Raw genomic sequence first — 17,106 nt, forward strand, 5'->3', positions numbered from 1 at the left:
CCTTTGGCAGTGGACTGGCCTAGATGCAAACTCCCAGCAGCAGGGATGTAGTCAGTTGGGAAGGATTTCTGATCATCCTGAAAGAAATTCATTTCTGGAGCATCAAAGGCAAGGCTGAGAGACAGACTGGCTAACCGGCCAGAAACCCTGCTACTAGCCCCTTTCATTCTGCTCCAGCCCCCACAAGAATGCTCCCTGCAGAAACTGTGTCTATGGGGAATGGGGAGAGTGACTGTACTGGTTCCTTTGGCTGCCGAGTACTAAATACTCTAACTTTGTCCTAGAAACCCCTGTCCCTTTAAAGTTTATTTATAGCATTTGGCTGGTATTCACACAAAAGAAGAAAATAGGATCCAGAGGCTGCCGGATCATTATTTCCAGCATGGTCACTTTTATTGCTCTGAATAAAAAATAAAGCAGCTCCTCTGAAGATGAAGTGGATTCTTTCCCTGGACTCTATTAAAGCAAAATTCCCCATTTAATACTGTACAATAGAAGAATAAAACAGAGCAATAAATTCCAGGCACAGTTCTTATAAAAAGTTGTCTATTTAGTTTTTCTGTATAAAAACAACCAAGAGAAACTGGACAGGAAATATACAAATCACTTAATGCATTTTAACACATTTGACAATAAATTGTAAGTGATTCTGGTCATGGCCAATAACCTCTTCAGCAGCTGAAAGTGGGAATACCTGAAGCATCTTAAAAATTCCAACGATTTTAGGCTCTAATGCATTTCCTACCAAAAATTCTCCTCTCTTCTCTTTGTGGGAGGCGCATCCAGATAAAGCTTCTTTGAAGCCTTGTTGGTTAAGACATAAATATTGCTCTGCAAATGAAGCTGGCGTGATATTTTCCATTACCACATGTGTCTGAAGGGGCTGGCATTGGTTAGAAGCAATTCAATTCTACTTCTGTAAACCAAAGGAGTCAAGGTCAAATATTAAGCAGTCTTCTCATCTTCACTGGATCTCTCCCATATACAGTCTTTTGTCACTAGATGCAGAGAGTACTGAGTCACGAGAGAGAGAGAGAGAGAAACAAAATCAAAACTTTAAGAGCCCATTGGAGAGTTTAGTTGCAGATGAGTGAACACCCATCTGGATTTAAGTACTCATTTCACCTGCTCTCAATCTTGTGTCTATAAAGTAACTTTTGAACTAAAATGGTTTTCTCCCCAGCATGCTTTTCAGAATTAGTTACCTGACAGCTAATCACATTTTGCATGTTCCTGACACTGATGTTTTTCCTATCCCAAGTTATAATTGCAGGTATACCTCAGATTAAGGTACACACTCTGTTTACACTGTTACTGCTGTTCTCCTTAAGAAAAACCGCAATAAAATGTCAAAGATGTTATTTTCTTTGCCAAAAAAATATTCAGATATCAGAAATTTAAGTACTCTAATTCTGGTTGCTAGCCACTAGAGGGAGCAATCTCTTTATCAAAAGTCTTTAAGGGCCATTATTCTTGTTTACCACAATAGTTATGAAACAAAACATTCAGCTGTCATCCCAACATAACAAAGCACTGAACCACCTTTAATTCAGACATAGTTGTTCAGTGGTTTCACGACACAGATCTCAAGTGCAGTGACAGTCTCTCTAGACCTGCTGTACCCGTTACCCAGAGCAGGCTCCCATGCAAGTCAATTGGAGACTTTCTTGTTTAAGGATTACTGATTTAGGCCCATAATCTCAGTCTTTGGAAGTCTGTGCCCCTCTGCATGCAGAGGTGTGGGGGTCTTGGAGGAAGGGAGTGGTTTACAAGATTAACTGGATGTTAACAGGAGTCACTCTCATAAACCCTTGCCCATGGAGGGGACAGATCACTTGTTTATTTTTTCAGACAAATGATTGATTCACAAAGCGGTACTTAGCTGAATGCAATTGCAAACAACAAACCCCCTCTGTGGAGGGGAAGATTGCTCTGCGCTTTTAGCACCTTCTCTGACCTGGAGACAGAACAATGAATAACCAAGGCACAAACCCATAATTCATGGCACTGAATTCCCACACCCAACCTTCTGTGCAGATATTCATTCCTGGGAAAAATGCATTTACAGGGGTGAGGAGTGTTGATTTCCTGGCCAATGCAATGGGGCGACCCAGCCCATGGTAACTATGAGTCTTTGTTTCCATGGAAACAATGTAACCCTGAGGACCTGTCTGTACTACAAAGAAGACTATACTAATAAACAGGTGTTGTTAAGAATGGTTTCAGCTAACGCAGTGCTGGCACAAGCACAGAGAGGGCATCGTGTGATTATGACGGTTTTCAAAACCATCTAGCAGATTGAGTTAGATTTCCCCTCCACCCCACCGAATCGGGGTACCACGGTGTCTGTCAATACCACCTAGAACAGGCCATTTAAAGAAACAACGGTAAAAGGTCACTTCACATGCATTTGAATTTGCATGTGTGTTAATTTCCAGCGCTTCCCCTTTATGTCTGAGAACACTATGAGGGGAGCTCAGCCCAGTGAGGTGAAGGAACATACAGAAGGTTTTATGATGGTGTTTGCTGGTGACAGCATTGCTGCTTGCAGAAACCCTACAGCACAGTGCCCCTCTCTTGGGATCTGAGGGAGTCCTGCACTTAGCATACAGGCTTAGAAATATTTCAGCAGCACTCAGTCTCATTTCCCCAGAAGACTAGAGCTTTTTGACAAATCAACAAGACTTACTAATTGGTTCCTCTGGATGGAAAGCCACCTCGTTTACTGAGCCGGCATGGCCTGGCAGCTTGTAGAGAATTCTCCTGGAGGTTGTATCCCACACATAAACAAACCTGCAAGACACAGTCGTTATGAGGGTGAAAGCTTCCTGATGGCAGGACTTCAAAAAAGAAAAGAAACTTCCAGCCCCCAATTTGTCTAGGTTTCCCGGTAACTTACATTTCCCCAGCTATACTTTAATAGTTACAATTGTCTTCTAACTTTAACATGCCAAGAGACTACTCCTGAGATGAAAATTTGTCATTACCAGGCACAGAGAAAAGAAAGGGACAGACAGCGAGAGCAGCCTGGGCAGGGAGCAAGCTTCTCGGCCTATACCTGTAAAGGGGTGAGAGCCCTAGCAGGGCGTTTCACACAAGGAGGCAGATGGCTGGAATTACATGCCACAGAGCCACTCTGCACCCATCAATAATTTTGGATGAAGTGGCGTCTGGGACGAGAGGGGTGTCAGTGGGGGCTTTATCTGAGCGCCACTGCCCCAGCATGCTAGTACAGGGCACTGAGAGCCTGATGTGTAGGCTTTGGATGAGAGCAGGTCTGAGATCCTGACTTCTGGTGGTTATGTAACTCTTTGGAAGAGCAGGATGCTCATCCCAGTGTCCTGGGGAAGTACCCGGCTACCATTCCGCCTCCTTACAAATTCATCCTGAAAATTTCAGCTGGATATCAGCATTTTCCACAGCTTGTGACAAACTACTATGTAGTACAGCTGTTTGCTGCTAGACAGCTGCCAGCCCAGCAGCACCCTGCAGCAGTTGCTATCAGTCAGTGTGTCAGCGCGCCTTGGGATGAGCACTGCTATAGAAAGACAGGTTGTTCCACCAAGGAATGGCTGATTATTTCACACTAAAACCAACTCTCGATACCGTTTAATTCCTCACAGCTAATAACGTTTATAGGTGGATTTCTATCTCCTAATCGGTTACAAAGTCAGGAGTCACTTCCCAGTGACCTAGTTTATGAGGGGATTGATCAGATTTTGTAAAGCCCTTTTGTGAATCTCTTCCTACTCTCCATCCCTGTTTGCACCATGTCTGGGTCCTGTCCAGCTGTGTCGCCTTGGCTGAAGGACATTGTGAAGGAGACACTAGAATATTTCCATGTGATGGGTCAGAAATTAACTGCTGGCAGTATGAGTAGTTCAGCTTTTAAGCAGATTATGTTTACAAAGAGAACTTCTTTTGAGGAAAAAAGCCCCCTGCAAATCATGCTACACCAAGAATGCAAACTGACCAATGCCTGAAACGTATTATTGTAAATATGGTTCATTTATGTGTCATTTGATGCCAGTCCGGCTGAGAAAGTAACTGTTCAACTAATGCCCAATTTCACTGGAAGACTTGACCCTAGCTAGAGTGAGATTTTTAGGGGTTTGTTGTCAATCAGAATGAGAAAGAGCTCTGAGCAAAGTATCATAAACCAGGCAAAACCACTGTGTGTCCCACCTGAATGACTTCCTTTCAAATACACCAGAACTGTTTTATCATGTGAAATGCCACTCATTACAGGGTTCACATCTTAGAGAATTCACTGAAATGGGCTCAGGAAAGCTGCCAGTTACGGACTACATTTAGACTGCTCTCTCTTTTGCTTTGGCATGGAAATGCTAACAGAAAGAAGAGCTCTTGGTGGACATCACCAGCCTCTCAAACTAATTCTGCTAGCTGGGGAATAAGTTTTGATGCTGCAGTAATTGGCTAGGCTGAATGAGAAGGTTGGCTCAACTGCTTTGCATCACTACTAAAAGGGACATTGCAAAGAATGAGGGCACAGAGGACGACCAGACAAGAAAAACTGCATAAAGGCAACCTACAGTGTTGTATTACTCTGAAATAGGTCTCTCTGCAAAAGGGACCCCATAGTTATCTCTCTCCAAATCAGATGTGCTCTGTTTAAAAGTCTCTTCTGCCAGCCCTGCAAACTCAGCCCGAGATCTGAGTGCCAAGCCTGCGTCAGCCCACTATTTCTGCCTTGTGTATTACCAGTAATCAAGATTCAGTAAATCCTTAGTTACAGCTGTTCGATCTTATTGCCTTCCATATGGTTTCACAGGAGTGACGGGGCAGAATTGGGCCTTGTAATTAGAACTTTAAACAACTCTTAGTTGACACAGAATCCAGCTCCCTCTCCCAGACGTGTGTTGCTCCAGAGGGTTAACTTATTTTTGGTCAGGTAGGTAGGTCCTACTCTGGATATGCACATAGAGCAGATCTGCTGAGCAAGCCATAGTCACTTTCCAGACTGGAACCACACTTTACCTGCTTCATTAAAGCTCTTTAAAGAGAAAAATATGCTACCCACAAGCATGGGTAAGTTATGAACCCTTATTTAATGCTGCATCTATTTAAACTAGAGTATAGCTATTTCAACTTAGTAGGTGAGAGCTGTGACAAATCTTTGCTCCAACATTCTCCCTGTTATCTATTTTCATTAATGCTGTGGGAGAGGCAAGGCACTTCTATTTGCTTCTTTTAGGCACAACAAACTCTTGAAGGCTCAGCAAATAGTCATTTTACATGCTTAAGGATCTCCAGCTAAATTTAGTCATCTTGAGGGTCCATGTAATGTAGCAGGAAACCAATCATTACTTGGCAGCCAACTTTTACACCTCAAAGAGGCAGAATACTTATTTTCACTTTAGTTTCCTACTAGGACTTAAAAAAAAGATTTTGCAGCTGTATTATTAGTGGAAGAGTACTCCGGACAGGCCCAGAATATAGCATCCCTATCTGTCCCACCATGAGACAACCACATGCACTTGGTTATGCATTACACACAAAGTTCATTTCAGGTTGTGGGACTGCACCCAGCACCCACGGACCTAATCTAACAGCTTGTAGTTTTAACCCTGAGTCACCATGCTGCGCTGTCCAGTCAAGGACCAGACGTAGCTCTAGCTGTGTTAATAAACAGCAGCTGTTCTATTGTCTAAGCAATAACAGCATTAGCATTTCATGTAGCAGCACTTGGAAGAAGCATCACACAAAGGCTACTCAGTCTCTCAGCTGCTCTGTAATTTGATCAAGAACGAACCATGTTTGTAAGTCCTTTGCAAACCCCATTCTGTTACTGCTAAAGGTCTTGTTATCCTCAAAGTATAACTACATGTCATGTAACAAATACATCATGGATATTATTTTAACAACTACATTCACATTGTTACATTATTGTGCAGTATTGTGTTCTAAGACTGCAGCTTCAGTCTCAGCTATGCCCCTGGGCTCATCTCTTGTATGTGCCATTTGGAAAATGAGTCTAACTGAATTTAACTCACAGGGTTAGGAGGAGGCCCAGCTAGTGTCTGTAAAGTGCTTTGGGATGGAAAGTGCCAGACAGAAGCACAATGATTAAGTTTTACCTGTCTGCTGATCCGCCGGCTATTTTACTCCCATCTGGTGACCATGAGCATCTCAGAAGATTCTGCGAAACAAACAGAAATGCACACAGGTCCATTTCGATGAGAAGTTTTTGGTTCCCCTTTTGCTTAAAATAAAGTCACCATGGGATTTTAAATATCACAAAGAACACTTTAATGATCTCCTTTTCGAAGATAAGCCTGTAGTTAAGAGACTGTATTTTAATACTGGAAACATCCAGTGCCTTGTTATTTTACACAAAGTAGATACTAAATGTAGAAAATATTTAATTTACAGCTAATTATAGCTGAATTGAGCAAAGAAAGCCTGTTACTACAGCTTTAATTGGAATCCCCCTTTACACATTAACCTTGCCTCTAGTCCTCATTAAATCCTTTCTAGTTTATATTTTTGAGTTTAGTAATTTGTCTGTAAATTGTTTTTTAAAGAGCTGCAGCGTTTCATTAATGAGCAGCGTTTCGGTTAGCAGAACACTCACCTTCTCAAAATTATGCACATTCCCCTGGAATATCTTCACACATCTCTCTTTAGGGGCAAACGGTCGCACATCCCAGATACGAACTATAATGGAGCACATAAGAATATAAGAACAGCCATACTGGGTCAGACCAAAGGTCCATCTACCCAGTATCCTGTCTTCCAACAGTAGCCAATGCCAGGTCTCCCAGAGGGAATGAACAGAACAGGTAATCATCGAGTGATCCAACCCCTGTTGCCCATACCCAGCTTCTAGCACAGGGGCTAGGGACACTTCAGGGCACGGTTTTGCATCCATGCCCATCATGGCTAATAACCTGGATAGACCTATCCTCCATGAACTTATCTAGTTCTTTTTTGAACCCTGTTATAGTCTTGGCCTTCCAACATCCTCTGGCAAAGAGTTCACAGGCTGACCGTGCCTTGGGTGAAGAAAGACTGCCTTTTGTTTGTTTTAAAATTGCTGCCTATTCATTTCATTGGGTGACCCCTCGTTCTTGTGTTATGAGGAGGAGTAAACACCACCTCCCGATTCACATTCTCCACACCGGTCACGATTGTATAGATCTCCGTCATCCCCCCCTCAGTCGTCTCTTTTCCAAGCTGAGCTGTTCCAGTCTTTTTAATTGCTCCTCAGATGGAAGCTGTTCGATATCCCTACTCATTTTTGTTTCCTTTTTCTGGACCTTTTCCAACTCCAGTGTATTTTTCTTAAGATGGAACGACCAAATCCGCAAGCAATATTCAAGATGTGGGCGTACTATGGATTTATACAGAGGCAATATGATATTTACTATTTTATTATCTATCCCTTTCCTAATGATTCCCAACATTCGGTTCTCTTTTTTGACTGCCGCTGCACATTGAGTGGATGTTTTCAGAGACACAATGACTCCAAGATCTCCTTCTTGAATGGTAACAGATAATTTAGACTCCATCATTTTATATGATTGTTTTCTCCAATATGAATTACTTTGAATTTATCAACATTGAATTTCATCTGCCATTTTGTTGTCCAGCCACCCAGTTTTGTAAGATCCCTTTGTAACTCTTCGCAGTTGGCTTTGGACATGTGTCAGCAACTAGCGAAAGACCATTAGTTATTGTACCAAACAAAATGACTACGGGAGCAGCCATCTCCACAAATGAGTATTATTTGTAATTCTTTTTTGTTTTAAATAGCTTTTATTTCTGGTAGTATATTTAAGCTATTACAAGTATGTTCAAACCATCTTAGCTCCTAGGCTAAATCCACAAGAAACATGAAATTCAGAACAAAGGCTGAAATTCCATCCTTCCTTCAGTACATTGTCCCAAGACATTACCAGGTTCTCTAAACTGGAGGCTGTTTTAGATCAGTAAACCCCAGAACACTCATTCCAATTCATTGTGCTTGGGGTGTCAGCTGAACGATCTGCCTCTTGCAATGCTGAATATTATGGAATCAGAGACAGCAGGATAGATCTGGGTCAGCTCACTTAGGTCCTGACAAGGTGGGGTTGATGCTCCCTGAATGTCCGCAGTGCTTTCCACTCCTAAGTAATCTGTATTGAGGTCTCCTTCACCTCACTTTGACGAGATGACGAGCCCTCCCCGTGCAGTCACCCTTTTCATGAAAAAGCATCATTGTAAGTAGAGTCACTATAACTGGAATTACCCCTTACAGACACACTATCATCAGTCTATCAGACAAGTTCAGCCTAGATCTTCCTTTGTTCCTTTGGCATCCAATTACATTGAGTTATTTCTCTCACAATGCTATGCAATCCCACTCCTTAACCAGCTGTAGCTCTCACTGGTGTGAAAAACTCTGCTTCCTAGGATGGCAAGCTGTGGCAATTACCTGTGTTGTCCATTGCGTTGGAAAGCAAGTAAGAGCCTTCTGAACTCAAACTGAGGCCTGTCACTGAGTCAGCATGCCCTCTCATTGTGTACGTTAGTTTGTTCTGGCGAAGGTCCCATACCTTTAAGAAAAGCGCACATGCATGGTATTGTGGTTTGGTTCTCCATGTAAGGAAGCACCTGTCGATGTAATTGGTAAGAGTGGAAGAAGCTAGCCTGACTGCTCTGGAGGCTGAACCCACAGAACTGGTACATCATAGGCAGCAACAGTGCAAAGTTCTCCTCACCATTTGTCTCAAGCCTGATCTAGAGAGACAGCCGCAAAGACCCCTTGTTGGTATTCTCACCAGAAACTAATTAGTGCAAATTGTGATGCACACGCCTACCCAAAGAAACTGACTGGGACCTCAGTCCTCAACTCTTTTCACACAGGCCACTGAACAGAACAGTCATGAGCTGGGAACAACTCTCACTCACTGCTGGGCTGGATTGGAACTGGTAAATTAGAAGAATTAAGCCTGCACATCTGTCTCAAGCATGGTATATATGGCTTCATATACTTCCTACCCAAGGTACCCCTGCTTTATGCAGTAAGGAGTTGGATGTTGGCAGCAAAATGAATGATGCAATCACCACATGGTCAGTGATAACCCTACCAACACTTTGGAGCTACAAACTGTCTGACAGAGAGAGGGCATGACAGCCAGGACCCAGAGGTTGTGCTCTGTTCTTGTTGAAAAAAAAAAAAAAAAAAAAAGAGATTGTGGAATCTTAAGCTTCAAACGGTCAGCCAGAAATGACACTGCTCTAGTGCTTCATCTCCGTGACAGCCCCTTCAGCATCTCAGCACTCCCCAGGCCTAGCACTGACTTGCCCAGGCCCTAGATAAGATGGAGACTGGATGCTCGGAGGAGGAACCATCACCAGCTGTGCTATACAGTCATGTAAGAACAGTTCTGCAGACCACATCACTCAAAAATAGCTGAGCAGTGTTTCATTTAAACTAAATGTAATCTTAGCAAATATCTTTGTACCAGCCTGGCCCTATCTTACCTAATGGAATCACCTCCTGGTAGGAAACTGGAGCTGGGTTTGCAGAGGCTAAGTTTATCACAGAAGATGCTCAACATGGTCAAATCAGTCTGGCTCTTTAGGAAAAATGTATCAAGTGTCAGACTTCCACAAGATTAATATAACCATCAAGACTAGCCCACTACCATATCATGCCATTACCCACAACATCTGGGATAATGTAAAAGGTTTGGGGAGTCTGTTTGGGATAGTTACAATAGGAAAGTGCATTAAAACAGTCAACATACCTTGATATCATTGTCTATGCCTCCTGATATAATCTGATCACTGGTGTCATTGAAGGTCACGGCTAATACCTGGTAAGTGTTCTGAAATGTCTGGACAGCAGCTTTTTTACGAATATCCCACAGCTGAAAGGACACGGGAAGCAAAAGTTTTTAAAGTTATACGCACACCATACATTTCACAGTACAACTAAGTAGTCACATCAGTACTCCCCACATTGTCAAAGTGCTTAAGGGCTGAATTTGGGGGAAGAACATGTGGAGGATCTCTACAGGACAGATGAAACCTGTTGTCCTGAGACACAGGTTTGTTTTCAAGTGGCGGGGAGAGACAGGGAAAAAATCAGACTGCATTTTTTCTAAACTTAAAACTAAGGGTAGTTAGTAGGAAAAACTGGAACACGTTACCTAGGGAGGTTCTGGAATCCCCATCATTAGAAGTTTTTAAGAACAGTTGAGACAAATACCTGTCAGGGATGGTCCACTTAACTGTGCCTCAGTGTGGGGGTGGAGGGATGGACTAGATGACCTACTGACGGCCCGCCCAGCCCTATATTTTTATGATGCTGTATAAATATAACTCCATTCCCCAAAGAGGATCTAATAATGTAGGTTAGACTGCTCCAACATGGACACTTCTGTGGTGCCTTGGTAATGCCTGCCCAAACGGTGGTGATGGGGTTTTGGGCAGGGGGAAGGAGAACAGTATTGATCTTTTAAATGTTGTTAGCCGGTGAACTTACAGGAGCATAATTAAGGACAGAACTGGACACACAGAACTGGACAACTCTGATCCAGGAAAAATCTCATTTAAAAATCCATCTTGATTCACAAAAGGAGCCAGCCATTTTCCGGGTTTAGTTTCATGTTCTTTTCTAGGATTTTGATTTTAGTTTTAACAATCTAGTATTGTTTATCCAAAACATTTCAGGGCCAGCATATATGAGGATAACTAAGGAAGTTAATGGATAAGTGACTCAGGCTGGAATTTGGTTCAGAGGCAATTCTGGATGAAGAAGTCTCAGATGAACAAAGTTTTACTCAAGTGGTTTATTCAATTAGTTATTTTTGCAAAGTCACCAAAGTTGAATGTCCTTTATTCAGATGGGTCATCTAGTGTTCGTATAGTCTCCATCACTGCAAAAGTCAGCCCCTGCAGAAGTACTGACCTTTACTGTTCCATCATCGCTGCCTGTACAGACGAGCTGGGGTCCCCGCCTCGCTGGATAACAGGAGTTAACAAATGATGTGTGCCCCTTCAGCCTCTTCACTCTTTCTCCAGTCTCACTATCCCACACAGCTACTGTTTTATCTGTGGATGCTGAGAAGAGCATGCTAGCATGGGGGGGGAAAAGACAACATAGCTATGGAATCCTGAAGGGTGATAAAATATCTGCCCCCAACCCCTTTTGTTACTCTACAAGCACAGCCAAGACTAGAGGTTACAAAATTAAGTAGATGCTAGCTAGAAGACTAAGCCCAATACTCAGAGGCTGATATCAAAAGATGACTCAAGGTTTTGTGGCAGGACCAAGGGGTAGCATGATGGTGAAAAGCCCATTTTCTATGTTCCCCTCAATCCAATTACTGGAGGGGTGTCTGCTGGCTTCCTGCCAGATTTCACCTCCTTGACATCGCTTGGGATGATGGTGAAGTGGGAGGGATATCTTTTGTAAAAACCTCAGATATTGTTGGATAATGTCAGAAGCTGTCTCTACCAGTCAACTTCTCCTTCCCCATCTTTCTTTCCTTATCCCAAATCTCTGCTCCATTCTCTCTTTCACACTGAAAGTCCCCCTATTCACTTTCTCACAGATTCGCTTGCTAGGGTTGGGACAGAATGTCTAGGCTTTAGATCTTCTGCTCCCCATCCATGGGCCTTGGAACTTGTCACGCTGACTTTACTCTTTGCTCCTGCACTCTAGAACAGATGTAATATGTTGAGATATTTCTGGGAGGTGCAACCATTCAAGTAACCCCATTGCATCTCCTCGTCAGAGCCACCAGCTGAGAGCAAAAGCAATGAAGAGGAGCTGGAGAGTAGCTTATATTCACCAGCAGCAAGTATCCCCCTTGCCAACTACAAGTATCTTTTACCCAAGATCTTTTACTATCTCTACCCAAGACCTCAACACCACCACCTTCATTTAGCAGCTTCTTTCATGCAAACTATCTCCCAAAACATTTTGGAGCGTTCATTCAGAAACAGCAGCAAGGCAGGCTAATTATAGGTCAAGTCGGTTTCATCTGGTATTTACCTGCCATCAGTGTTATAGTGCAACTCCATAACTGCTCCACTGTGTCCCTTCAGGGTAGCAAAATTATCACAATCCCCATACACATGCCACAGCACTGTAAAAAATAAACCAAACAAACCCAAAACTATGTTTTAATACCAATTTGTCCAAATATCTATAGTGACACTTCCTAAACTCACTAAAATAAAGTGCCTATAGTATTCAGCACCATCTCCAAACCCAAGTATTTACTATGTGGAATAGGAAGCCTTTAAATGGTCAGTGCAAGTTCCATGTGAGAGAGATGGCTGAAATTTAAAATATACCTTAAATATTGGTTTGTGTGTGTTCTTAAACCAAGCTGGATAAGGGAAGCATGTTTTTGTAAATACCTCCACTGCCTTTCCAAGCACTAATATTTTTCTATTGTGGACATTCATAAACATACACCATTTTATTAGCTGTATGGTAAAATTTGCTTTTTTGGCCACCTGTAAGTGGTAGTAAGGAACATGGAAATTTTGGTAACGACCAAGGATATTATCAGATTCTTCAGAGGAAGGTGGAAAAAACTCTGTAGTGGACAATTAAGGAACAGTTTGCCCATAGTGGATTCGAGAAAATTTTCCCCATCAATGAGTGGCTGCCTCATGCCCAGAAGCAAGAAGGTTTATTTCCCTTATAAATATGTATTCTATCTAATGTAAACATGGATGACTTCCATATATATATCTAATCTTTTTTTAGAATCCTACTAAGCTCAATGGCATGTTGTTGCAGTGAGTTCCACAGGTTAATTATCCATTGTGGCGAAAAGTATTTCCTTTCCTCACTTTTGAGTGTCATGTTGGCTCCTGTACTATAAGTAAATAGAAGCATCTGTTTCAACTTTCCTATATACTTCATGCTGTATACTTCTTAATTTAGAGAGGTGACAAATATGAGGGGATGTGAAAGGAGCCCCAGATCAATCTTTCCTTATGCAGAAGGATTTCCCATCAGTTTATATTCCTGTTTGTATGAATATGGATTTAACTGCATGTTGAAAACAACAGTAACAAAAAAAACAAAACCATAACAGTACTATGCTGCTACTCACAAGAGTTAGCGTTGGGCATAACCCTATAAAGTCACAGCCTTCCTTGGGAAAGTTGCATTGGTATAACCCTAAGTGTGAATTTAAACTAGGGGTTCTCAAACTGGGGGTCGCAAGCTGTCAGCCTCCACCCCCAAACCCCGGTTCACCGCCAGCATTTATAATAGTGTTAAATATTTTTTAAAATGTTAATTTATAAGGTGGGGGCTGGCACTCAGAGGCTTGCTGGGTGAAAGAGGTCCCCAATACAAAAGTTTGAGAACCACTGATTTAAACTGATATAGTTAAACTCATGCAAATTCCTCAGTAAACACGCTTCAGTATAAGAATGGCTTCTTCTGGTTTAGTTTAATTCAACTAAGAACAGGATTAAGTTAAATTGAAAGGAACAACTTTTAAACCAAAATAAGAGCATCTACACTGGCTTTGCACCAGTCTAAGTATATCGATTTAAAAAACAGATTTAAATTTAATTTGTGCAATTTTCCAATGTAGACAAGTTCTAAATCTAATAAATGTGCCAGTCCTCCTGACTGAAAGATGCTCAGTGTGGGCTCTGGGAGACTGACAAAGAGACTGAGTTCAAACACCACCCCACCAATAATAATTCTGTTGTTAATGTTGCTAAGTTCCCCTTCAGAAAATGAGAGCAAGAACAATCCCTCCAATTCTAACTGATGTGGTGGAGTGCAAGGTGAGAGATGGGCTGGGTCCCAGATAATTTTAGGTTACCAACACTTTGAAATACTCCTAGAAGTACATAGCACAGGGGCGGGCAAACTTTTTGGCTTGAGGGCCACATTGGGTTTCTGAAATTGTATGGAGGGCCAGTTAGGGGAGGCTGTGCCTCCCCAAACAGCCAGGCATGGCCCGGTCCCCGCCCCCATCCGACTCCGCTGCTTCTTGGCCCCGATGCCCCCCCTCCCCCCCCAATCCCCCCTGTTCCATGACAGACCCCCAGGGACCCCTGCCCCATCCACCCCCCCCCCCGGCTCTCAGTCCCCTGACCACCCCTGGACCCCCCACCCCTAAATCCAACCCCCCCTCTCCTTCCTGACTGCCCCCCCAGGACCCTTGCCCCCATTCAACCCCTGTTCCCCAAGCTCTGACCATCCCAATCCCTATCCACGCCCCTGACCACCCCCCAAACTCCCCTGTCCTCTATCCAACCCGCCCCCTGACCACATTGCCTGGAGCACCGGTGGCTGGCATAGCATTGCGCTGCACGGCTACGTGGCTGCAAGAGACGGGAGACAGTCTCCCAGGCCAGGAGCTCAGGGGCCAGGTAGGACAGTCCTTCAGGCCGGATGTGGCCCACGGGCCGAAGTTTGCCCACCTCTGACATAGCAGGTCAATGCCAAGCTATCAGCATTCTGTGCTCACAACAGCTCACTCCATAGCCATTTGAACGTATAAAAAGCAGTTTACAGCAGCACTGGATTTTGTCAGAAAAATAGCTCATATCACGAACTACCGATCATTACAAACTCACAGATCAGTCTGTCAAATCCTGCAGATGCTAAAGTGGCTCCATTAGGGTGAAACTTGCAACAGTAAACTTCTCCTTCATGTCCTGAGAGCAGCATTATGGGTGCCTGGAGGGAGGAACATCGTGGAGGGCCCTAAAATACAGAGAAAATACAGAGAGCGATAATGAAACATATGAACCAGAATGTTTGCAGTGTGGGAAAGGAAGGCAGAAAAAAAAATCATAACTCCCTTACTGGTTTTACAAAGCTAACATTTCCACTTCTCTGTCCCCATTTACCAAAGAATCTCAAAGCACTTATCAAACCTCACAACTCCAGATGTGTCCCCATTTTACAGATGTGGAAACTGAGGCACGAGGAGGAGAAATAACTTGTCTAAAGTCACACCGCAAGTTGGTGTCAGTATAGATATTATAACCAGAGGAACCACACAAAGAATCTAAACCACGTTATAACAGGAGTCCAGAGAATGGGGCTGGGTAACTGCTCGCCTGCCCCAAGGGCTCTCTTGGGAGGGGTTCAAGTCTGCCACCCCTCTGGCTCGGGGTGCACGGGAAGGCACAGAGGGAGACAGGGAAGCAGCAGCTGGAAGCCCTTGTGTCAGTGTAGCCGGGGGAAGGCTCGCCAAGCCAGGCTCGCCTGAGCTGGCCGCAGCTCCGCCCGCGGGGGACGCTGCGGGGCACTGACAAGGCGGCGGGGGCACGGAGCGGCCCATCCCGGCATTGGGAACCCCGGGGCCAGGCTTGGCCCTGAGTGACCCCGGCGGGGGGGGGACCGCCTCCCTGCCCCCCCCCAGGGGAGACACGTGCTGCTGGCGGGGGACACAGCGAGAGCCCCCGAGGAAGCCGGGGCGGCGGGGGGAGCAGGGCCCGTGGGGCGGAGGCCTGGGGCCGGGACTCACCGCCTGCAGCAGGGCCCCCGGAGGCGGCTGCCCCCCGCCCGGGCCGGGCCCCAGCAGCAGCTCATGCCGGGGCCGCTTGGCCGCTGCCGCCACCAACGCCAGCTCCGGGCCCGGCCCCTTGCGCTTCTGCTGCTCGATCATCGCCGCTCCCTGTCGCCGCCACTCGGCCTCGGGGCTCGGACCCGCGCTAGGCCTCAGAGGCTTGACGCCGGAGCAGCCAAGCCCCGCCCCCGTCCTCCAGTCATTGGACAGAACGGTCCAGTTTCCCCTCTCTGATTGGTTGCGAGCACCGACCGCGCCACCACCTTCTTTTCAGTGCGCTGATTGGGTAGAGCTGGCCGTACTTATCGGCGGGCTAGCTGAGGGATTCTAGCATCGAGCGCGCCCATTAGCTGTGTGAGTGACACTCAGGAGCATGCTGCGTGGTGATTGGCCGGCGCAAGGTTCGTCAGGCTCGGTTGTACCGGGGCGCGGGCGGGTTAACGGCGGCGAAGGCGCCCTGGGGTGAGTGACTGGGGGCAGCGGGGTGGGCCGGCCGGGGGCGGCAGCGGGGAGTTGAGCCCTCAGCCCTTTCCCCGACTGGGGGCTTGTCACCCCCCCATCCCCTGGCTGCGCCCAGGGGCGCTGGGCGGGCCGGGCCTCCCCACCCCAGCTGCTGCCCGTCGATAGCCGCGGCGGGGTGATCGCTCGGCGGCGATCGCACCTGCGGGCCCCGGTGACAGCCCGTGTGATCGGCGCTGTACAGACTCAGCGCAGCGATGCGCTGGCCCCGCCCCGGGGGCTCGCCGTAAGCGCTCGCTATGGGCGCTGGGCGCTAGCCGGGGCGGGGCGGTATCGAGGAGGGGAGGGTGCGGCGTGTTTAGTGTTTCCGTCTAAGCCCCTGCTCTTGGAGCTAAGGACAGCCCGGAAACGTGAGCCGGAGGCAACCGGAAGGACGGCATGTAAAAAGAATCCCAAAGGCGGTGTTTAAAGAACGTTGTGATTTTTAAGTCATTCTAATGATTTGGGCTCATTACTTTTTAACTGGGGGGCTGGCAGTCCTGGAGATGCTCCAGTGTCTCCTTGTATGGGTGAGAGCGCGCCCCTCTGCGGCTGAGCCAAGCATTCGGAAAGCTCTAGTCCCCTCGGCCTTTTAAAGGGTGACGGCTTAGGCAAGGAATCGCGGGCTCCGTTTGTTTACGTTCTGGGTTTTTCGGCCTGTGTCGTAGGTACTAGGGAAGGGAACAGATTATAATCATAGAATCTCAGGGTTGGAAGGGACCTCAGGAGGTCATCTAGTCCAGCTCCCTACTTAGAGGAGGACCAATCTCCAATTTTTGCCCCAGTTCCCTAAATGGCCGCCTCCAGGATTGAACTCACAACCCTGGGTTTAGCAGGCCAATGCTCAAACCACTGAGCTATCCCTCCCCCCAAATACACCCTAAATACAGTCGCTGAAGAACAATAGGAACTACATATGCATGAGGGTGCTGAATTCTGAAAACAGGGCAAAATTGCAAAGTATTATCAGAGCCAATTTACAGTCATGGGTACATATTTTGCTGTATCTGCTTAGGTACTATAATACTTAGTATTTATGTAGTACTTTTCATACATACACACTTTTATGGGGGGGAGGAAGTGAGACAGA

At 45.5% G+C, this 17,106-nt stretch overlaps 2 protein-coding genes across 7 annotated transcripts in view; one reads left to right on the forward strand and one right to left on the reverse strand.

The window, feature by feature from the left end:
* Window positions 1–529: 529 nt before the first annotated feature.
* On the reverse strand, window positions 530–15,713 carry SNRNP40 (small nuclear ribonucleoprotein U5 subunit 40). The gene is made up of 10 exons (XM_037882037.2): window positions 15,477–15,713; window positions 14,578–14,707; window positions 12,011–12,104; window positions 10,922–11,087; window positions 9,756–9,878; window positions 8,438–8,558; window positions 6,596–6,678; window positions 6,099–6,160; window positions 2,690–2,793; window positions 530–1,014 (listed from the first exon to the last, which is right to left on the reverse strand). Exons 1-10 carry the CDS (start codon window positions 15,615–15,617, stop codon window positions 965–967), a joined length of 1,074 nt encoding a protein of 357 aa, XP_037737965.1. The 5' UTR covers window positions 15,618–15,713; the 3' UTR covers window positions 530–964.
* Window positions 15,714–15,842: 129 nt separating this feature from the next.
* Window positions 15,843–17,106, forward strand: part of ZCCHC17 (zinc finger CCHC-type containing 17) — a 37,069-nt gene continuing 35,805 nt past the window's right edge. For 2 of the 6 annotated variants that reach the window (XM_043532044.1, XM_043532047.1), the window contains exon 1: window positions 15,973–16,976. The gene's annotated coding sequence lies outside the window, so the exon portion shown is untranslated. Of the gene's footprint in view, window positions 16,977–17,106 lie in introns of all 6 variants that reach the window. The other 4 variants (XM_037882038.2, XM_043532048.1, XM_043532046.1 and 1 more) reach the window with 4 other exon arrangements.

The sequence above is a fragment of the Chelonia mydas genome, chromosome 19 (genome assembly GCF_015237465.2).
Source record: "Chelonia mydas isolate rCheMyd1 chromosome 19, rCheMyd1.pri.v2, whole genome shotgun sequence".
NCBI classification, from domain to species: domain Eukaryota; kingdom Metazoa; phylum Chordata; order Testudines; family Cheloniidae; genus Chelonia; species Chelonia mydas.